Source organism: Lepisma saccharinum, chromosome 1 (assembly GCF_977018435.1).
Source record: "Lepisma saccharinum chromosome 1, izLepSacc3.1, whole genome shotgun sequence".
Lineage (NCBI taxonomy): Eukaryota > Metazoa > Arthropoda > Insecta > Zygentoma > Lepismatidae > Lepisma > Lepisma saccharinum.
The window spans coordinates 78383288-78407655 of NC_139229.1; the positions used below are offsets into that span (position 1 = coordinate 78383288).

The 24368-nt window shown below is 35.1% G+C and overlaps 1 protein-coding gene across 7 annotated transcripts in view; it reads right to left on the reverse strand.

Annotated features, from left to right (window-relative positions):
* Ctns (lysosomal cystine transporter cystinosin) overlaps positions 1-24368 on the reverse strand; it is a 100090-nt gene that overhangs the window by 46892 nt on the left and 28830 nt on the right. For 5 of the 7 annotated variants that reach the window (XM_083133286.1, XM_083133297.1, XM_083133301.1 and 2 more), the window contains exons 1-9: positions 21532-21631; positions 18417-18519; positions 15437-15610; positions 12143-12283; positions 9355-9454; positions 7545-7664; positions 6101-6271; positions 2333-2450; positions 172-274 (exon numbers count right to left, since the gene is read on the reverse strand). In XM_083133286.1, coding sequence (XP_082989412.1) covers positions 172-274; positions 2333-2450; positions 6101-6271; positions 7545-7664; positions 9355-9454; positions 12143-12283; positions 15437-15610; positions 18417-18519; positions 21532-21601 — 1100 coding nt within the window. In that variant the 5' untranslated portion in view covers positions 21602-21631. Of the gene's footprint in view, positions 1-171; positions 275-2332; positions 2451-6100; positions 6272-7544; positions 7665-9354; positions 9455-12142; positions 12284-15436; positions 15611-18416; positions 18520-21531; positions 21632-24368 lie in introns of those variants that run through there. The other 2 variants (XM_083133295.1, XM_083133291.1) reach the window with 1 other exon arrangement.

Below are 24368 nucleotides of genomic sequence, written 5' to 3' on the forward strand. Positions count from 1 at the left end.
ATTAATGCCACTACTGTATATTATTTTCAGTGCAACAAGATCTGAAGAATGTTTGAACAAAATTCACATAAAATGCTCGCCATATTTTCAAAACAATGCTCATGAATGAGAGAAAGCATGCACAATGAACATAACAAAATTGTAGAATAAATGTTTTTCTGATATACATACCCATACAGCACGTAGTGTTGAATCATAAAGAAGATGTCAAATACTACAGAAAATAAACCTAAGCCAAATTTGGTTGGGTCTCCAAATATTGACTCCCAGTCATCTGAAAATAAAGAAATAAAAATTGCACTAATTGGCCTTACAAACCATGGGCAAATAAATGTTAATAAATAAATTATTATGAACGCCTTGTTTTAAATGGTCGAGTTAAAGCTCTACAAAGCCTTTTCTTCCACTCAACAATACACATAAAATTATACAGAATACATTATTATATTAAACACAAAATACATTTAGTCATTTCACCTATGTCCACACACACACACTATACTCATACACACAAATCTTAATGTACTGAATATAGCACACAAAATACAAAATATGTAATAGACAAAATGCAAAATATGGAATACAAAATTTAAAATTGTATTTAACTGCAAGGTATTTTAAGACTTCATTCACTTGCACATGCCCTTTAGTCTGCTTGACAGGGGAAGATCTAACAACTATTCTGAAGAGAGTGGCAAACACGTCTGCTAAAGGAAGCGACTGAGCTTACTGCTCTAATGCTGTCTGGCAACTGGTTCCACAGCTTTACAGCGGATACAGAGAAAGAGTTGGAGAAGAAGTTTGATCTGTGGATGGGGATAGAGAGAGACGAGGAGGTGCTAGTGCTGTGATTAGGTCTAAATCCCGACTCAAAAGGAGCCAGAACTTTATATGTATGTAGGCTGAAATCAACACATTGAAAAGAAAGTTGACACAAGGCACCCAATATCTACACTAGGAGTACACACTAGTACTCAAAGACCTCAATAAACTATGTTCAGATAAGCTAATCGGAATTGGACCTACAGTTTAAGGTAGGATTTGAACCACTGTGCAATGTGTCTCCACCAGGAATCTAACCCAGGACCCCTTGATTACAAGGCAACACTGTTTCCACTGCACCACCAAGAGGGGCTGAAAATTCACTGGTACTAATCTTCAGGTTACGTTAACTAGCAACTACCATATTATTTTCAGATGCAATAGATATCTACTTAATGATTGGACTGGGTAGGGCTATACCAGTGGAGTATCGATTGAAATCTTTTTAATAACCATTACAAGCCAATCCTGTTCAGGAGTCAGAATATCCTGAAAATTATGCAAAATGCATAGCTTTCACCATTTATGCAAAAGCATTGTTCGGAGAAACAAATTTTATGATTAAATGGGTCTCTCATGTGAGGCTATACATACTTTTAAACAAAACTTTGGTAGATGATACAATTCCAGTAGTAGAAAAGTTAGATATTAAAACTGATAAATATCCCAACTACTATGATTTCTTATAATTTCCATATATATATATACATATATTGATGGCAATCGTAAGTGTGTCAGCATTGATATCAGTACTGGTTCAAAGTGATACCAGCTCAGCTATAGAACTAAGATCATATAAAATATAAACATGAACAAATCAATAAAATTATGAGAGCATTATAATTGTACATAAATCGTCATGAGAACCAGAGGAATATACAGTAAAACCTCGTTAATCCGGACTAATGAGGGAATAAGTTGACCGGTTTAATAAAGTCCGGATTACCTGAAATAACCTAAAAGGACAGTAGAAAGTGCATTAAAACTCAGTTTATAGCAACATAACACGTTTATTATGGTGTACTTATAGGGCATAGGTCTAAATACACTAATACAGTACAAAGTCTGTGGGAAACAATTTCTTCAGTGGTTGACTGCCTTTACTTTGGGAAGTTCTCTTCAATTACTGTATCTCCAAAAATGCAGTTTTCAGTTTTGTTCAAATAAACTCCTCTGAGCTCTCTTTGGAGTCAGATCAACATACCTCCACTTTTAATCCATAGCAGTAAGCTGGAGTCCCGTATCTCCAATTTACAGACACACTTTTTTAAGAGAGGCATATTCCTCTTTCCTGTAAATTTGATAAATTCAAGTTACATCACACTGGTTCTCACACAATGGAATGTAAATATAATGTTTTGATAACTTTTCACTACATCAAATTGTAAATCTGTAACTCTCGTAGTAACACATCAAGTTGACATGGATAGACACTTTAATCATACTTTTCAGTAATTAATTTGTCCATGACTTTACACTGTATCAAGGTAAAACAAAACTAAATACTCACTATAGTTGTAAGCATTAAGGATCATCTGAAGCATACTCAGCATTCCTCCCGTGAAATCAAGAAATATATTCCCTATACTCCACCCCACTGTGCTCTTTCTTTTGTAATTCATGTAGGCCTGTAAATAAAATTTTGATATACAGAGTAACGAAAATGATATGTGCTTTATTTCATCATTATGAGATATATCTACCAATATCTTGCATTTCATTTAAGTATTGTGTAACGTTTGCCTTACTTTTGTATTTACAAACCTTACATATTTAAAAATTGAAGAAAAGTGACTTTCAATTTTTAGCATCGGAGGGCGTTCCTCCTCACGATGACTCTCAAGTGCTGCCTCTAGTGGTGATTTTTGCCGCACAGGCTTGCTCGTAAAATACTGCAGCACCGGGCAGGCAGTTCGTCCCTCGCTCTCCATCTCGTATACCCGCTGCGAACGGCTCACGCCTGTTCTTGTGCACGACATCTAGTCCTCGCCGGCAAGAGATAGTACCCAACCACTGCCTGTTGAAGTGAAGCCTGCCACGCCAGCCGCTAACGGGGAGAAGCCAGTTAAATGAGTATTGTGGTCTAAGTGGAAGGATGGCGTTGCATTTTTACATGCATTGAACATTAGTGGTGAGGTACGTACAAAACAACTCTTGACCGTGATATGGGAATATGATTATATTTTTTTCTTCGCCGTTCGCCGCTGAAATTTGATTACTCACTTTCATTTTCACGGAACTTTGAAATAAGGGAAACTACGAGAAAAACTATAGTTTCTCCTCCATTCCTTTTAGCCCCCTTTGCCCTTGTTTTCACGGTGAACATTTTGATAGTGTCTGAAACCAATGTACATATTGGTAAGTGCGTGTTGGTAGGGGCAAAAGAAAGAAAAGGTGCGTAATGCACGTGTGAACTTAATACAAATTACGCGAACGTGGTTTTCATAAACTGGTATTCGTAAATGCTACATAAAGCGCGGGCAACTAGTTAATGAACGTTCCGTAAAATATCATATGTGCAGACAGTGCATTAAACTTGGCAGTGAAACTTATCATTCTCGATTGCTCAAGACTTGCTTCAGCGACGTTAAATGTACGCACGTTCGTACTTGGCAATAAGGGAAGTAGAAGACCGCGGTCCCCACCGTTTTCCCCTAGTTTGCTTTTCTTGTAGTTTAATAGCCAACCCGTCCATACTTTGGTAGCACTAACGATGCTCTAAGAAACAGGGTAAAATAAATACAGCAGGTGAAACTGAAGTAAAGAGAGGCATTTTCTTGATTAAGTAAAGATAGATGGGGGCATTCTTACTAAATATGCATATGCATGCTATTTTTGAGGGACAAATCTCCGCATGCAAATTATTCTATTGTGTCAGCCAGTAAAGAAATAAGATTGTTGTTAAGCTGGTCTGTATATTTATGCTTGCGCGTGCTTTGTTGAAGTTGAATGAGAATTTATACAAGAAGGTAAAATAGCGCGCAGGTCGCGCGGGCCGTTGTTAATATATTGTTCGTTGAAATTGCTCCCAACTCTTGCATTTTGGGATTGTTTGTACTCATAAAAATGTATCTAATTGGAACCATGAATATATCTATTTGTTAATTGAATTGTGGGGTAACTTAATTTTTATTTGTTATATATTCTAGACAGTAAGACCCGCATGACCGAAAGTTGGTCGCAAACCGAATTGAAGTTAACGTAAAAAGCGGATATTGAGAACATATGTTTATAATAGTTAGGGGAGGAGAAAGGAGATCACGTTGGGAGAATACCATCATTAAACTTTGATTACAGTGGGGAAGGCACATATTGCTATTCATTGTCGGACCCTTCGAAATCCTTTTGTGTACGTTTTGCGTAATTTACAAGTTTCTTTATTTCAGGGCTTTTGTCTCGTGCTTCTTGTGCGTGCCGCCCGTAAACTCCTGCAGCACCGTGCAGGAAGTACGACACAAAAATACAACTTGTAACATAAAGTGTGGGTCTTAAATTTCCTTTTGCATTTGTGATTGCCGTATGGCTGTTTCCAGTTAAATACCTTGTGCAATCACGTTTGACCCCACTATTACGTTACAATTGTCATCTGGGAGGTGTCAATAGAGTGGGGCAAAAGTCAGGTTACAGTACATGTTCAATATGCACACCATGTGCTTGAATGGATGCTTCAATTCGACGACTGCTAGTGTGGCGAAGGTGATCAGGAAAATTTCACTTGGGTTCCTTTCTTTGAACTTACTTCTCTCAACATACACAATAGCTTTTTTGTTTGGTCCCTACAAGCAAAAATCTAGTTGTGTTAGGTCTGGCGACCATGGTAGCCATTCACTTATGTAACCTGACTTTTGCCTCACCCTGTATTATATTTTACTAATACCGATATAAAAATTAATAACGATAGTACAACGGTGCACTTTAAAGGATATTTTTAACTTTTTAAATCTGAGTAAATCATGAATTGTTTTTTCAACTGAAAATCTAGCAAATCAATCCTCCTTTTATGTACACATTGCTTCAACTAAAGCCTACCACTTGTGGTATAAATGCCTGTAACAACTATAGACATGTCTTTTGATGTAACATTTTAGAAAAATATACACATGCTCCCTTCATATTGAGGAAACAACAAATAAATGTCTGATGCAGAACATGTATTTTCCCAAAATGTTACATCAAGCAATGTGTTAAAATGCTTGTAGGAACCGTAAACTTGAAGACAAAATCTAGAAATTAGAACAAAAAGATTGTGTACATTAATATGCTTTTATGTTTACATGCGTAACAAAATTAATTTTGTAGGAAGCAGATTACAAAAATCTGATATCTTGGATCAGGAAATTATCTGTCATACCCACAGCACCACAAAGTGTTCAATTCTACTACGTGTAAACACACACAGTAAAACAAAAGTGAGGGGGTATCTTAAAGTTTTAATTAGCACCATGAACTAAATGAAACAAACTTTATTTTAAGCTGTGGTCCTTAAGACTTTTCTACCTAGTCACCATGCAGATGCACACATTTCTCCCAGCGTTTATTGACCTTCTACAGGTAATTGTACATAAGTCCTCAGATTGCATCGAAAGTCATGTTCCACCTCTTGCATGACATCATTTGTGTTGTCGAATCTCAGACTCCAAGGGGGATTTTTCATTTTAGGGAACGAGGAAAGTCACTTGGGGTAAGATCGGGAGAATAGAGTGGATGCGGCAAAATTTCATAGCTGCATTGCCTTGTTTCCACAGTAGCAGCTTGAGATGAGTGAGCGGGTGCATTGTCGGCAAGGAGACTGCGTGAATAATTTCCCCACACACTGCTGTAACTAAGACCAGTTTGCATCCATGACCATGTGAAGAGTTACTCGCCAGTCTTCCAGGATGAGATCCTCCACTTTCTTAACTGTAACCGCATCATCTGTGAGTGATAGTTGTCCACTTCCTAGCTCGCCTGTGAGGGACATGTGGCCACTTTGGAAATTCCTCTTGCACATCACAACAGGTTCATGTGACTGACAATCAGCCATCTGTTCATCATGAATTTGCCAGGCACTGTAACCTTTCAAATGCAGGAACTTAATCACGCTGCGAGCCTCGCCACAACATACTATGAACATTTTTACACCATCATGCACACAAGGATCAGTGATTACACTGACGAAAATTCATTCACATAGCTCAATAACATTAGCGTGATAATTAAAACTTTACAATACCCCTCGTAAACACTAAAGAATAATTTGTGTGTTCATATAGTCAAAATAGTCTAAAAACACACTTACCTGAGGTATGTATTTGATTAATGTTATACCCAGCTTGACATATGAACAATAATACAGGAAATCCAGCCATGAAATAACAAATGTGCCTCCTAAGATTGCACTTACGCACAGGAACAGGGCAAATACTCCTAGAATAATCATGGCCGTTGTTGACACCCTTTGGTCTGCTCTCTGGAAACAGAAAAGTGAATGTAATCAGAAAATTAAAGCAACTTCAGGTGATAAAGTACATGAAAAATTCATTTGCAATTCGGACTGACAACAGGATAGATAAAAACTATGATTCTTATTTAAAAAATCATTTTTGATGATTTTTTAAAATTTAAATCTGATTTTTTTTGATCGATTATTTTCATTTTTTTAACAAAAAACGGCCCTATAAAATATTTGAACAGTTTGATTAAAGCCAATAAAAAAATATATGTAAATATACATTATTCGGTTTCTGATACTGTATATGTATGAACATACTGTGGAAATGTTTGTTGAGTGTGTTAATGATTCAGTAACTTGTCTTTCAGTGAAAATAAAACATTCTGGATGTGCTATAAAATGGTAAATTAAAATATTTTTATAGTCTTTGTAGCTGAATTTTGGCAATTTTTTTAATGATAGTTTGCAAAATATCAGCTGCCATGTTTCTTTACAATTTAATGATAACGACATGATTTATGGTTTAACATGATTAGTATTTTCAATATATTATTCTACACAAACTGTTTGCTATTTTTGCCTATAAAAATTATTGAATTTTAAATCGAGAAATATAAGTAGATTTACAGTATACATATTACGTTTCCTTTCATATGAGTTTCACCCCATCAGTACATATATATTTTGTTTCCTTAATTAGAGCCCAATAAATGCTTTTTACACGATTACTGTACTTTCACTAAAAGTGGTTCTAATGTCTAAAAAATACTTATGCACATTATTACTGTATATAAATTATTTCTTTAAAGTGATTTAAATCAGTGATTTTCTTTTTTAAAAAAATCATCTGATTTAAATCAATCCACCTTGACTGCCAGCACACTATGGTATTTAAGACAAATAAGTGAACATCGACTAAAAGCAGTACTATGGAGAATTTATTATCAAAAAAAAGTTGTCATGAAAACTGCAGTTCCACTATTTAAGTTTTACACTTTCAGTTCAACTGTGAAGAATCACTAAGAACTGCAAAAAACTCATGAATGTGAAATATTAATATTGCTTTATGTTGTTTTTTTTATTTAAATATTCATAATTCCACATGGATTAATCATTTAATTCTCCCCACAATGTTGTTGCATTTTGCAAAATTTCCATGATATGTAGGCTCCACGAAAATTTCACATGGCCTTTCGTAAACACACATTAACCCTGATCTGAAAGTTTAAAAATAAAAATTGCAAAGTTGCAATATATCACAAAGAGCTAAGCTATTAATGTGGAAACTCACCTCATACATACAGCATTGCACAATTGTTATGAAAGTTGCAAAAGATGCATGTAATGAAAACACAATATCATTTAACATCACAGGATTCAGTCCTCGTGAGTGAAGTTTGAAGTATTCTTGCTGGAAGGAAAACAAAAGAACATGAGTCAAGCAGCGGATAATATTATGCATTTTTCTATACATTTTCATAGTCAAGTTAGCCTTAATGGAATAAGACGTTAAAAAATATATATACAGCCATTGTGATTTCAATTCAAAGTTACTAAAGCCTGTTCGGCGAAAGAATAAACTTTAAAATTCTATTTTTGTCTTCTCAGTCGAAAGCCAGGGAGGGTCACATGAACCGCTGAACCAATCGACCCAGTTGCCATTGTATGGGGAAATTCTCGTGTTATCGAGAACCTTAACCTTAGATATAAGAAGTGCAATCGCTAATTGAAGACATTTTGCAGATTTTAGAAGTCTCAGAGAAAAGTTGTCCCTCTACAATTTATTTGCTTCTGTATTGGAATGGATGAAAATTTCATATTTATGCTTCACCACATGTTATGTTTGATTGCATATGAAAATAAATACCTAAAGGTTCTCAAGTACTCCGTAACTATTTTGCAAACCAAGTACAGGGAGTCCATGAAGTCCTGCAGAAAACTAAAACTAACTTTTTAACTGTTACATTTAAGAATACATTTTTTTTTTGGGTGAGAAAAAGGGAAGTTTAAAGTTTTGTTCTGGCCACACTCCTCAAGGACACTTGCACTGGTAATCACGTGGCTTAAGAAGGTGTCCATCTAGGAAAAGGCACAGTGTGTGCTGTGGTTTGCGGAGTTAAAATCTTGAGTTTCAGTGCGGAGAAAGTTCCAAACAACGTATGGGAAACCACCCCCAGCAGACAAGTATGAAGAGATAGTATGAAAAGTTCAAGGCAACGGAAAGTGTGTCAGATTTGCCACGCAGTGGAAGGCCAGGAACGAGTGACGATGTGATTCATACAGCGCAGGACAGCGTGGGCCGGAGTTCAATGAAATCGCTTGAATGAAGATTCTTGGAACTGGGAATACCGAAGTCAACGTTACACAAGAAGCTGAAGGCCCAGCCCTACAAGTTAAAATTTGTACACGAGCTGATAGACGAAGACTGTGACATGAGAATGGAATTTTGTGAATCAATGCTTAGCTGTTTACAAGGTGATGGTGACCTTCTGTCTCGGATTCTGTTCTCAGATGAGGCCACGTTTCATGTGTTGGGAAAAGTGAACAAGCACAACTGCCGAATTTGGGGGGTTGAAAATCCACATGAGTTCGAGGTGCAAACGGGGGGTAGTCCCAAAGTCAATGTGTGGTGTGCAGTTTCAATGGACCACAGTTTGGCAATTTCTTAACGAACAATTTCAGGCAAGATGGATTGGCCGAAGAGGAAACACACCTTGGCCTGCAAGATCACCAGACTTGACACCTTGCGATTACTGGCTTTGGGGACATGTAAACACAGAGGTGTATTCACAGAAACCAGATAATCTGGACAACCTAAAGGGCAAAATAAGTGATGTAATTCGGAATATCCCAGACAAGCAGTCAGCACGCAATTGTCAGTTTCGCAAAAAGACTACAACAGTGTTTGGATGTGAATGGTGCACAATTGGAGGTTTGGCAATGAACCTTAACAAGCAAGAAAGAAAAAAATTGAACTTTGCTGTTAAGTACACAATTATTTTTTTTTTGGTTAAGAAACTTAATAGTTTTCGAGTTATAGAGTTTTAGTTTCCTGCAGGACTTTATGGACACTGTATAATGAGAGTTAAAAAGGTACCTACCTCTATTTCATCTATAAAATACAGGCCACAATTGAAGAGAGAGTATAACAGGAACCCAACAATGTTTAGAGCCAGAAAATCAAAATTCAGCCCAACAACACTGTAAAAAAAAAAAATCAATTTCACATTAACACATACATAAACTCTTCATAGTTCAAGAGTCCCTTGAGGGACAAGGCCTCCCAGGCAATGAGTAATGTATGGTCAGCATATTGAGTTCCATCACCACTGTTATCTTGTTTTCTATGCTAGAGCTACTAGATTGGCTTCCCAATTGTCCCTATGAAGGTGGGTCACCACTGAAATTTATGGACTCCAACGAGGTATCAAGCCTTGAACTGCCAGGCACGTAGCCAGGGGGAGGGCTAAGGGGGCTGTAGCCCCCCAAAATCTTACGAATATCTAATTTAAATATTTTTATTGTTAATAATAGAAAAAAATATAACCACAGTAAAAACTGCATTACATCGAAAGAAAGTTCAGTGTATAATTGAAGAACTGGGTTATGTTTTTATATTTTTCCATTTAATCCAAAGAATAAATGGATCCACAGGTTCCAAATCTTATAGTTTTCTTTGTGAGAGGTCACAGAATATAAACTGTATGAGTAAAATTTACCACTAACTGTTAAGGTCTTTTTTTGAATGATTGTGTAAAAGTTAATAAACAAATTACAATAACCGAGATTTTCAGTACACTAACTGTACAAAATATAAGAAAAATAATGGACAATTCTTGTGTTATATATTCACTGATACGGTGGATCGAGTATCAGTCAGTATCAGTTATTATTACAATTATGTAATAATAACAATAAATTTGGATTGAAACTGGTATATTTTTAATGACTTATAATAGTTATTATTGTAAAATAACAATAAAAATTATTGTTATTACTTGTACTAATCAAGTTTTATCAAAGGCCTGAGCCCTCTCTACAAATATTTCTGGCGATGTCCATGCTGATAAGGGATGAACCTCCCCCGAAATTAAATTCTGGTTATGGGCCTGACAACTGCTAATGTCAATAGTAAGACCATTAAACATTGAACATTGAGTTGCACAGAAGTCTAACATAGAAATCAATAGGAGAGTTAATCATTAAAATAACACTTTACATAATTACAATCAGTTTTTGAAACTCAATAAATACTAGGAATCATAAATTACGTATGCAAGGTTCAAAGTTGATAAATTAAAAGTATGGGGAAAGGATAATTATTTGACTCCCGCGTCTCTACACAAGCTCTCACATAGTTTTTACGAAAAGAAGGTACAGATTTTTCCAATTATACCATATTAAAATAGAGTATATTTTTATAAAATAGAAACCTCATCATTCCAATATTCATAGGGTGCCTTACTTAGTACAATTCATAACATTTTCCACAATAGAAATAGATTAAGAAACCATTCACCATTTTTAAATATGTAATCATGCCCAACTAATAATTTCCATTCAGAAAAGCACACAAAAATCCATTGGTAACACGATTAAGAATTGTTTCCACATTAAATACACTAAAGTTGCTGATCAAGGCAGTTTATTAAAACTTAAAAGCACTTTACACATTAAGTTTCTTCCCTATATCAGGGTGTTCCCAGACAGAGAACTAAACTAGTAATGTGCTTTTAAGTTTTAATAAAGTGCCTTGGTCAGCAACTATGCGTATTTAAAAAAAATCCATGTCTGATGAGTTCTTATGCTAACCAGACATGAGATGTTACCTCAAGTTTTTCCAAGTTTCTCCTCATAAATTGAAAAACTTACTTGTACGTTACTGTATTTACTTTGAATGAGAACTAATAAAAACTATCCTTGCTTCTAGTAATTTATTTTTTAAAAACAATGTTTTAACACATATTTATAAGCATCATTTTTCAAACATCATTGCATATGTGAAACACATTGAAACATTTGGCATTGAAAGTTTAGCACTACAAAAGTACTTTTTCATTATTTCTATGAAAATGACACGATTATATTGGCTGTGTGTCAGACATCAGTGTGTCGTTAGTCTGCAAAATGCAGTCCAGGGACACAATGACATAAGCATTTGTAGAAATAGATTTGCATACCATTCTTTATTCAAAAAATGTGAGCTAAACTACTGTGCACTCTGTGATCTTATTGTTCGTCACTTCTCAGGAACTACTCGTGGTATAGCACCACAAACATGGCTTCAACTTGTTTTATCCTTCAAATCACGCCTCGAATTTTACTATTTACATTCGCATGCAGCAATTAATCGTTAGTTTCAATAAAAAATACGTCAATCTTAAAAGAATACAAGTGTATACACATGTATACACACACACATACACTGAGAGAGGGGGAGGGGACATAAAATACTTCCATGAACTACCCAGTTAATGTCTGACAGCCTCAAACAGAAAACTCTCAAGAGACAAGCTTACATGCAGGTCTTGTTCACACCTCAGGCTGTGTGTTTTGGGGCACCGATGACCTTGTCTGGAACATTCCTTCCCTTCACTCTATTATCATTATCAGAATACAGGAGTAATGTGTTTCCAACTCCATTCTGTAAGAGGAGACCAGTTTCTTTTGATCAGGGCAATACGTGCTCATTTTAATTGCAACTACCAATGTAATTGTAAAAGTTTATTTCATTACATAGTTAGCGGTTCCAGTTTGCTGGCAGGCACCCTCTCACTGCAATGCTCGCTAGCAGCCAGTCCACGGCAAACTCAAACATAAAAGACATTGTATTTTCGAATGAAGGAATCATATCGGGCACTGATCAAACTTGAAGTAGGAAACACTTACCTTTTTCGTTTCCAATTATCATAAATTTGTGGATAAAATGAAATAGACCATGCCACAAAATATATCCAACCAATCACAGCGCTCACATAATACAATTCTGTTGAATGTAAGACTGTAACCCTCACAAAGATATCTTGAAAACTAGAAAGACAAAATAAATGTCATGTGAAATTAAGACCAACTTATCACAATAATTCAAGCAATATCTCATAAATGGCAAACTAGCATTACAAAATTACTGTGAATGTTCAAAATTTAACTTCTTGAAATTGAAATTTAGTATAATTGTAAATACTATGCTTTTAACTGCCTGTCAGTTTCAGAAATGGGCTGCAACCATTTACATAAAAGCAGACATTTGGGAATAGTAACACAAAATTGTTGAAATCTATTGGTGAATAGAAGTAAATTTTTTGCAAGTAACATGTAATTAATATAACTAAGTAACTAACTAACTCTCTAGCCTTCTTAAACCCGAAGGTTCATGGCTGCAGCAACAGAGGCCTTCCATCTGTTCCTATCTTGAGCAAGATCTATATACTCTTTTCCATCCCTACCGATTTCCTATAGGTCCATCTCAACGTTGTCCCTCCATCTTCGTCTTGGTCTTCCTACAGGTCTCTTACCATCGGGTTTCCCAACAAGAATCCTGTGAACTCCTCTTTCCTCTCCCATTCGTGCCACATAACCTGCCCACCTAAGTCTTCTTGATTTAATTATTCTAATAATATCTGGACATGAATACAAATTATGTAGTTCTAAATTATGTAACCTTCTTCACTCACCTGTCTCCTCATCCCTTTTAGGTCCAAATATTTTCCTAAGGATCTTATTTTCAAATACTCTCAATTTATGTTTCTCTTTCAATGTAAGGGACCAAGTTCCACACCCATATAATACTACAGGCAAATTTACTGTTTTGTATATTTTAACTTTTAGTTTCTTAGATATTAAACAAGACAAAAGTTTATGAAGAGAGCAGTAACATGCATTTTGCATTTCCTGAATTAAACCTACTTTTTATTTCCTCTTTAATATAATTTTCATTTGTTAATATTACTCCTAAGTATTTGAATTTGGAAACTGGTTCAAATGAGTTGTTATCAGTAATTAGATTTTGATTATTACCTAACACTTGGTTTCGGCCTGTAAACATATATTTAGTTTTCTCTTTGTTAACTTCCAAACCTCTCTCTTTAGCAGTTTTCAAAAATATTTTAGCATTATTCTTAATTGTATTTATATCAACCCCTAATAAGTCTACATCATCTGGATATGCTAACAACTGAGTCACACCATTTAATTTTAGTCCTTAGTTAGTTTCTTTTACCTTCCTAACAGCATATTCTAAGGCAAAATTAAAGAGCAATGGAGATAATGCATCTCCTTGTTTTAACCCATCATGAATTGTAAATTTGTCACACACATTAATACCCACACGAATTTTACTTTCTGTTTCACTGGTGCATACTTTTATCATACTAACAAGCTTCTTAGGTATTCCAAACTCTACTAATATATTATATAATTTCTCTCTTTTGACCGAATCATATGCTTTTTTTAAATCAATGAATAGCTGATTGACATTTTGATTATATTCCCACTTTTTTTTCAAGTGTCTATCTGGTGTGAAAAATTTGATCTGTAGTTGATCTGTTACGTTTAAATCCACATTGATAATCATCTATAATTTCATTAGCATATGGGGTTAGTCTTGTTAAAAGAATGTTAGATAATATTTTATATGTTGTTGAGAGTAGAGAAATTCCACGGTAATTATTGCAGTTCATTTTATCACCTTTCTTAAACACAGGAACAATTATGGATTCTTTCCACTGTTGAGGGATTTCTTCTTTATTCCGTATTAAACAAATTAATTTATGAATTTGACATATTAATGCATTTCCACCATATTTATATAACTCAGCTGGTATTAAATCAATGCCAGGTGCTTTGTTATTCTTTAGCCTTTTAATAGCATCTTTAACTTCAGTCAAGTTAGGTTCTGGAACTAAAGGTTCTGCTGTGTGGACTTCATTTACTTCTGATTTATCTCCTACATGAACATTTAAAAGGTCATTAAAGTAGTTCTTCCATCTATTTAGAATATCGCTTGGGTCAGCTAGAAAATCACCGTCTTTATCTTTTATCAAGTTTACTTTAGGTTGCCACCCCTTTCTAAATTCATTTACACCTTTATATAAATCTGATATTTTTGATTTTGCTGTTTGTTTCAATTTCGTTAATTTTGCTTTTCAAGTAATCTCTTTTTTTACTTCTAAATGTGTGGTTAACTTCTCGCTTTATTATATTATAATTGCTTAGATTTGTATCATCCGAGTTATTTAACCACCTAAGTCTGGCCTGATTTCTTATTTCTATTAGAATATGACATTCATTATCAAACCATGGCTTACTTTTTCTTGGTTTATGGTATCCTATACTTTCTTTAGGTGCTGATTCTATTGCATTACGTATGTGCTTCCAATTCTTATTTACGTCTGTTTCATTTATATTTTCATCATTTAAATCCTGCAAAACATCAAATCTATTTGACAGTTTAATTTGGTAATCTTTCTCAATTCTTTCATCAGCAAATTTTCCTGTATTACATTTTATAACTTTTAGATTTTGTTGCTTATGATTTATCACTACGAGTCTTTCTCTTAATTTAGCAATTACTAAATAATGGTCAATGGCACAGTCAGCACCTCTATGTGTACGAACGTCAATTATACTAGTATGCCTTCTCTTATCAATGAGAATATGATCTATCTGATTATGAGTTTTACCATCTGGAGAAGACCAGGTATATTTATGGATATCTTTATGTTTAAAAGTTGTACTTTTAAATTCTTTGAGGTTGCAAAAGTAATCAATCTTATACCATTATCATTACTTAATTCATGAAGACTTTCTTTACCAATCGTGGGTTTAAATGTCTCTTCTTTGCCAATCTGTGCATTAGTCACCTAACAGAATTTTCATATACTGAGAAAATTTATCAAAGACCTGTTCTAACTCTACATAAAAATTTAACTTGTATGTAATTAATATTTATTTACTTTTAATAGTGTTTTAAAAATTTGTTCTTTTTTTTCCACCTGATATTGGCACTCTTTGTCAGAACTTCTTGAGCCACAAGTTTTTTTCCTTTTTTTAACATCAGTCAAAATTTAGGAGGCTTAAAGGAAAATAATCAGGAGGTGGAAGGATTACTTTTGGCAGAAACATAAAGAGTTGTCACACAATGTTATGATGTTTGATGCATGCATACAGAAGTATTAAAGTTACCTTTCTGATTGTGATGAAACATTGGTGACTATTGAGGCATGTCCTGCTTCCAATCCATGTATCTGGAAGGTTTCGTTTGCTTTACCAAGTAAAGATGCATTTTCAGGGTGTATTGAAATCAGATCTTTATGCTCAATATCAAATCTAACATCCAACTCTTCATTACGAGTGTTTCTGTGAAAAGAAAAACAATTACAATCAACATATTTAAGTGCATCGTGTTTCTGAATTGTAAAGAATTTGCCCAGAGTGCCTGCGTTAACATGCAAAGAGTGCCATCTGAAGACAATCTTCTGCCATTCTAATTTACTTATTTTTAGTGTAAAAAATGTAAAGTTTAAAGTTACACATACAAGCAAATCCTGCACAATAATCCACAAACAATAGTCACAGAACCGTATGTTATAGAATACGGTTATATTGCAAAACAGCAAGTAACTTACTTCTTAAAATTCTCCTATAATGATCTAATTTTTCATCACTTCAAAGAGAACATATCTAGGAGTTCTGTTTGAATATTTCAATCTTCCCACTTATATTTCATTCATTACACAGGCCTGCATGGGTTTGGATGACTCACAGATGACTGTTGCCCCTGAATAATTTCAGCATTCAGATTCCAAAAATGAAATCCATTTTTACCCATCCCGTGTAGTTTCAGAAAATAGCAATATATTAACTGCCTTAATTTCACAATAAAATGTGTAGTTCCATGATTTCATCAATAGATGGCTCTGTTTAGATGATGGGCAAATATTGGCTTTCTACATTACAAATCCTCCAATTTCAAACTATTAAAGCACATAGAATAGTAACCATTTAATCCACCTTCAATCTTCACAAGACACATTGATATGAAAATTGTAAAGTTTGATTACGTAAATTCCATTTTCGAAATCCCCCATAAAAATTTCCTTCACAAAATGTCCAAAACTCAGTGTTGATTGAACTTAATGATGTGGAGAAAAATCATGATCTAGGGAAAAATCCTGACGTGATGGGAAGAAATATGTGTCATGTGCATGATCAGAATTCAAAATACTTCCAGAATCACCTATTGGTTTGTAAACATCCGAAATTTCCTTTGCTTAAATTTATTTTATTGCATTCTGTAATATATGTAATGGAATGGCCAATATGATAATTTTGATTGTGAAAAATCCTGACGGGTTGGGGAAAATGGAATGGATATCATGTGCATGATCAGCAATGAAAATACTTCCAGAATCATGTATTCGTTTGTAAACATCCGAAATTTCCTTTGTTTAAATTTATTTTCTTGTGTTCTGTAATATATGTAATGGAATGGCAATTATGATAATTTTCATTGTGAAAAATCCTGAAGTGATGGGAGGAAATGGATGACATGTGCATGATCAACAAGCAAAATACTTCCAGAATCACTTATTGGTTTGTAAGCAACCTTTTTGCTTGCTTAAATTTATTTTCTTGCGATTTGTAATAGGTGTAATGGAATGGCGAATAGGATAATTTTGATTGTGAAATTGTGAAAAATCCTGACGTGATTGGAAAAAATGGATGTCATTTTCTTGATCAGCACTAAACATACTTCCAGATTCACTTATTGATTTGGAAACAACCTAAATTTCCATTGCATAAATTAATCTGATGCATATGATGCGTTAGGTAAAGGATGCAATGTAATGGCGAATATGAGAATTTTGATTGTGAAATTGTGAAAAATCCTGATGTGATGGGGATAAAATGGATGTCATTTCTGTGATCAGCATTCAAAATACTTGATTTCAAATCATCTGTTTTTTTTTTTAAAAAAAATGCAGGGTGGTGTTATCAGAACAGACTAATGCTTCTTTTTAAATGTATATTACAGCAATGTGATTTAAAATGGCAATCTTTCATTCAGATTATGAACAAATTAATCCTTTCACAGCTTCAATGTATGAGACCCGATAACTTTGAGATTTCACCTTAGCAATGAAGGCACCAAGCACATTAGAAACTATTTTACAAAACAATGACTTACAGCCTTGGTTATACACACAATTACAAAATGAAAAACTGGAATGCAATTACATATCTAGGGTGTTCAGGAAAAGGTACATAAGTACACACTGCAATTTTCTCTTGCTCTCATTTAACTCAGACTGAACTGATTAAAGAAAATAATATAAGTAGGCTGTACTTTTATATTGAGCATGTGTAAAGATTCTAAACAGTGAGGATCCAACATTCAAATCACGTCTGAAATGTTTGCTATTGAAAAGAATTAACATAAATAGTCTGCCTTTGCATTTTGGTTTTTCAAAAAACAGCCTAGACATATAGTTTCAGAAAAATCAGATAAGTAATTGTTGGCACACCAATCAAGTATATATTTGTTGACCCTTTAATGTACAGGGTTGCTATAAATGATTCGTTCAATTTTAAAATACTGTATTTTTCAAAGTATTGCACATACAGGTACGAATGAAACGTGAAAATAACTGTAAGCTCACCAAGTTTGAATCGTGACACACCAGTTGGCAGCATGAGTGCAGTGCCTGTACAAAATGGGGACAAACCAATAAGAGTTTTTGTTTGTTGGGATATGCGAGATGTTCATCTGTTATTGCAGTGCAGCATGCGCATTCAGAAGAGAGCACAGAAAAGAACCACCATGTAAACAGAGCATTTTGCGGTGGTATCGGCAGTTTAAGGACACTGGATTGCTACAAAATGTATGGGTGGAACTCTATTAAAGCTTGGATGTGTGCCGTGTGGCCAGAGGGGGGCACACAGAACATTTGTAGAATATGAGAAAAACTTGGTGGGGTTACAGTTATTTTCACGTATCATTCGTATCTGTATGTGCAATACTTTGGAAAATACAGTGTTTTGAAATCGAATTAATCGTTTATAGTAGCCCTGTATTATAATATTCAAATTATTCATATTAAATATCTTCAATTATTTCTCGAATAAATTGCTATGCCATGAAAATAATTACCCCTCTACTCACTTGATTGTCCATGAAGCTGAATCACCAACTAAAACACTCAGATCTTCAGGTATACCATCCAGCACATATGCAGAGAGACCTTGTGTCATTAAAAGTAATAAAGCTGGTAAGGAGGAGAAAAACAAAATGGCTGATTACGAATCTTATTAAACAAGTGAACATTCTTGGATGCACATTTATATAATCTGAAAAACTCATACCCAGCTTCCATAGCAAAATTTACCTGTAATATAAATACAAAGGTGAGAAGCACACTTCCACCTCGGACAATTCAGTTCTGACATCAAAGATTCTGTGCTCAAGTCATGGGTAGTTTGTTCTTCATCTAAGCATCACTCATCCTTATTGCCATGATTAACACGAAAAGTGACAAAGGACAAAAGAAAACTGTGCCTGGCTGCAAAGAGACCCAGCAGATTGGTCACTTTTTGACAGTACATTCTGCAAAGATGCACAAGGTGGATGTACACCCAAAGATGATTGTAGATATATTGTCCATAATTATGGACATTCCATAATTATAATTATTCTCATTGTTTCTTAAGGTCACTTTAGACGAAAGCATTTTCCTTAACATTTATGCCATGACCAAAAGCTACCCTGTAAAGTAAGAAATGTTATGGCATTTCATTTGCATTTCTCAAGGATGGAACCGGCTCTATTTCCATAGCATAACCAATCAGAAGCAACCTCTAGGTCACGAGTGCAGTTGTAATGGCAACCGCGTGAGATGTAAACAACATATCACTTCACACTTTTAAACGACGATAACTATTCAACAGAGAGGAATATTGCTTCGTACATTCTTTTGGTGTTTTCCAAACACAATTCTTAATGGCGCTGATTAAATACATGCTTTACAACATTTACTGTACACATATGGGAGAATATTTTACCTTTTTCAATTGTAAACACCGTGTACACATCATTGACGGTGTAACTCAACGTGCCTTTTGTGCTGTATGAATTGTACATTGTAATTGAAACAGCTAACCGAAATGTTCAATAAAATGCTTTCGTGTAAAGTACTATCTGTTATAAGATTTTTGGAGCATTTACGTAGCAAAAATGTTAAAGGAAATGCTTTTGTCTAAATCTGACTTTATTCTATCCTGTGGATGCAAAGCAGATGTCCTCTGCTCACTAGTATTTTTACTTCAATTCATGGTCAACACGTTGTGGAAAACAGTGAAAATTTTAGACAATTTGCCAACTAGTACTTTTGTCACCGGGTGAACAGCGAGAAAATTGTCATTGTTATAGTATATTTCAAACTCTCCCTAAGTTCCCCGTGCTCTTTGCAGCATGTCATGAGGCATATGTAGGAGGATGTGGGGGTAGGGCCTTATACATCCTATCGATCCTAGCAATGTTGGAGATGATGTGACCAGCATCACACTCCAGCCACCATTAACCCATTTAATAGAGGCTGGGTGAGCCCTAGAGCTGCTTTATTTTTCCGACCTTAGATCACCCACCCCATGTCTTCCACGCGAAGCTCACTTCAATAAAAGATAGGCTAAGCAGAACTGGACCTATAGTTTAAAATGGGATACAAAACCTCTCTGCTGTCTCCACAAGGAATCAAACCTTTATTGAAATTATGCAGCTGGTTGGTTGAGGATATTTATTTTCAAATGAAATTTCTGACGGAACGGTCAAGACATCACCAAAAAGTACAACCACTGACAAATGGCTGCTAGTTTTGGAATATTCTGAGCCCGAGCCAAACAGATAATTTTCTGTACACATTATCTATCATGTATGGTGAGCCAAAACTTTCAGAAAATCTTGTGCAATAGTAAAGTCAACAAAGTCAATAAATCTAGTCTGTCCTAAGAAGTGACTGGCTACAGGGTGGTCATAAATTCTGGAACCAATCGCAGTATTATTCTCTGGTTAAATGCAAGCTATGGTACTGATAGACAATATATGAAGGCTGAACATAGAGGAATTTTAGTTTTAATTCCATTTATGCAAAGGTAGGCTAATTGGATCTGTGCCTACAATTTAAAGTGGGATCTGAACCACTATGTGCCTCCACCAGGTATTGAACCTGGAACCCCATTGATTATAAAGCAACAACATTACCACTACACCATCGGAAGGCCTAGATACAAAGGAAAGTGGTAGCCACGATCAATAGGAGATCTCCAGATAGGTCAATGAGCCATAGTGCAGTTAGATGTGGACCATCTCTGATAACTACTATCATTTAAAATTATGGATACTAGAGTTTGGAACTCAAATTAAAAACTAACAAGTAGACCAACATAAAGTCTAGTTACATCAAAATTTAGCTTCACACACAAAGATCTGTGTTGAACGTGGTGACACCGCTCGAAGTGACAGCCTGCAGTTTCCATGGTTTAACGAGCATCGCGGTAGTGACAGAACGTGGAGTGTTGCCACATTCAACAAGCATCTTTACCCCAATGAACAAAAATCTGTAGAAAATCGCAATTTGAATTGGCAATGATAATTAGTTTTAAAAAATAGCTGCAAAGAGCTTCAAAACAAGATCAATATCGTATTTGTAGGACTACCCAATACTCACAAAAGTTGTTTTCCAAATTTAAAAGAGCCTCTTTTTGTCCAATTAAAGTCTGAAAATTAAGAATTTTGTTTGGAAAACACCAAAAGAATGTACTCTTTTTGTTCTCATGATGACAAAAAAAATCAGTCATACTTGAAAAAAAAAGTTGGTCACCATAGCAATGGAATAAGCTAAATTTTGAAGTAACTTGCTTTTAGGGCTACTGGTTAATTTTTAATTTGAGTCTAAACTTGAGTATTCTTAATTTCTAATCCGATAGTACTTCAATTGCTGTTCTGGATGCTCACATTTTGAAGACAATTCAAGGAAACATGCTGTTCACCAGCCCTCCCAGTGGTTCCAAACTTTATGATCACCCTGTACAACTAAAACACTACATACTACTTACAAGTATGAAAGCATTTTGTCCGCACACACAAAAACACAAGAAACCTTGTTCTACCACACCACACTTCATATAGACCATGGAAATGAAAGTGGCCCAATTTAATATGACTAAATCACATTTGAATAAAGTATCAACAATCCTTCCCATTGGTGCAATCATGAATGACTTACTTGCAAAAAGGTCAGTAGTGGCATCACGTTGGCCTACAAAATGATATGAGCCCATTCCCAACAACCTCATGATAGAAGATAGCGTGACAGTACAGTTTAGCTAAAAGCCAAAAAATAAATAAGAGGAAAATTGTGTCTCTAAGTGATAAGAGGAGTTTTGTTTCTGTGTGCCAAGTCTGGGAATTATTAATTGATAATCTTTTGCTACAGGTCAACTCTCAAATTGTGCTCTGGGGTCAGGCATTCCATACCAAATTGTCATGCAGGGGTAAACACAACTAAAAATAATTCAGGAGCCAGACCCCGTTTCTCAAAAGCCAGCTTTTATATTCGTTTGGAAAACCATAAATCCAATGAAGATAAAGCTACAAGTTTTGAAATGTGACCTTAAAACGTATAAATTTACAAATTAATACAAGATTGGATTAAAAGTAATTAATTGAAGAGCTCGGGTGTAAAACATGGTAAGTGACATTTTGATCATTTTTGAGTTACAAAGTAAAATGTCCAATCCTTCAATTTTCGAGTGAAATTGCCATGTCATACAATTTGCATTGGACTCAGTGAAGCCTTCTGAAATTGGTAAACATAACGAAAACAATTTATCTACAGTATAGCTTCTAACAACTTTCATTTCTTAATGAACTCAGAAATTACCAAAAAGTCAGGTTTTACACCAGAGCCCTTCAATTATTTTACTGGTGTAGCTCGAAAAAATAACTATGCAACATATTCTAATATATAGCCCACTCTACCATATTATTGCAGATAAACTTTGGTTAGCAACAGTGCATTTGATTTGGTTTGTTACACTTTATTTTTCTGCCACTTTTGGCTAGGCCTAATTGCGAAGACAGGTATGAGGATAGTATGGTGGAACTGATAAAGGGACATTCAGAAAGAACACCCATTCCCAGGCCAGGATTCAAACCTGGGATCCCTGGTGTCTTAACACACTGATCTAACCACTCCACTCCGGCAGCAACATTGCTGAAATTTGTATTGGCATGTTTATTAATCTCACTTAATGATAAACATGCTTCAGAAAACAAACAACAAAAACATATATGTACTCAGTATTTTTTTTTAAAAGTCAATGGAAATTTCTGCAAGGAAACTTGAAATATTAAAAAAGTACTTCTTAGAAATGAATAGGAAAATTCGGTTTCCAGAAGAGATGAGGGGAAAACATTTTAAAGTTTTCATGTTTGAAATTTATAGATTTATTTGAAGTAACCATACAAACAGTTCATTGCAGAAGAAGACTTAGTCCTCATAATCTTTTGGCTGCTTTCGGATTTATGTAGGGCTGAGCCGATACCGACTTATCGTTATCAGAAAGTATTGGTTGGGATTCATCTACAGATACGTTTTCGGCATATTAGTCTTTCACGGGGTCCGATTGCGCGAAATCTATTGTAACATTCTGATGCAATTCTTGAATATTCTAAACAAATTTCTTGTTAAATTGATGCATATAATTGGAGAAGAATATTTTATCGGTGGGAGTATCGGTTCAAAGTGGTATCGGCTCAGCCCTAGTTATATATACAGAGCATTCCCTGATATTCGCTACGAGACTCAGTAGCAAGAGGCCTGGCGTCAGTGCTAGTCTTTCCCGGTGAACGGGGTCCGCGACAGTCACACGCTACAGTCTGTTTTTTTTCGCTCCCCCTGCCTTCGGTCTCTTTCTGTTGACGTTGCAGATTGACGCCAGTATAATCCTCCCTCAGAAGTTGTGTTGTGTCGTGTCCGTCTGTTGAAGATTGTGGCTTAATATGGCACCACAAAAGTTTACATTACAACAAAGAATTTATCTTGTCGAGTGTTACTTTGGAAAGAGGAATTGTGGAGAAGTGTGACGGCGTTTTGCAACGAAATTTACTGGTGTTCCTGTTCCACTATATTAAACCTCGTAAAAAAGTTTAGAGTAACAGGGTCAGTTCTGAATAAAAGTGGAAAGAAAAATGGGGAAATCTAAAAAAATAAAGTATACAAAGACAATCCACACACCATCTGAGAGTTAAAAGAGTATTGTACGAGAAATCGGGAGAATTACAGTAGACAAACTTGCACGTGTAAATGCCAATTTCCTTCGGAGATGCCAGGAATGTGTTGCAGCAGAGGGACATCATTTTCACCATCTTCTGTAGTAAAGGTTAGTACACAATATGAAAACTGTAATTTTAATAGTTGACTCTAGCGACTGTTGCAGACCCTGTTCACTGGGAAAGACAAGTGCTGATGCTAGGCTGCTTGCCGCCGAGTCTCGTAGCGAATGCTCTGTATAAGCATAAATAATAAATAGAAAGACTAAGGCAAATCTAGCTATCCTATTCACGTACGCACTTTCATAGGGAAATAATATTTCACAAAAAATAAAACACAAAGGACAAAATATGTATAAAAAAATGGTTATATATATTAATTACACATACTTGCAAGTAATAATAATAAACATTTACTCCAGGAAACAGAAAATTCAGAATTGCACAAAATGCAAAATGCTTCAAAGATGGTAGCACAAGTCAATTATTTAGGCAACTGCCAATGAATGTCTACTCAATTTAAAACACATGCAAAAATAAATGGGACCGTGAAATTTATCTGCAAGAAACCCACATTAGGTAATCATTATATGCTTATTATGTATGTGTGGGGCAAATTTATATGATGCAGAACAAATCAGAAAGTTGGGCTGTTTATGGATCAAGGTTCCAACTGTATTTCCCACATAATAAAGATAAATACACATGAGCTTTCCAATTTCTGCACATGTGTATAAACACAGATAGGATTCCTGATTGTTGTTACTGCATTTTGTTATTGTTTTTCTG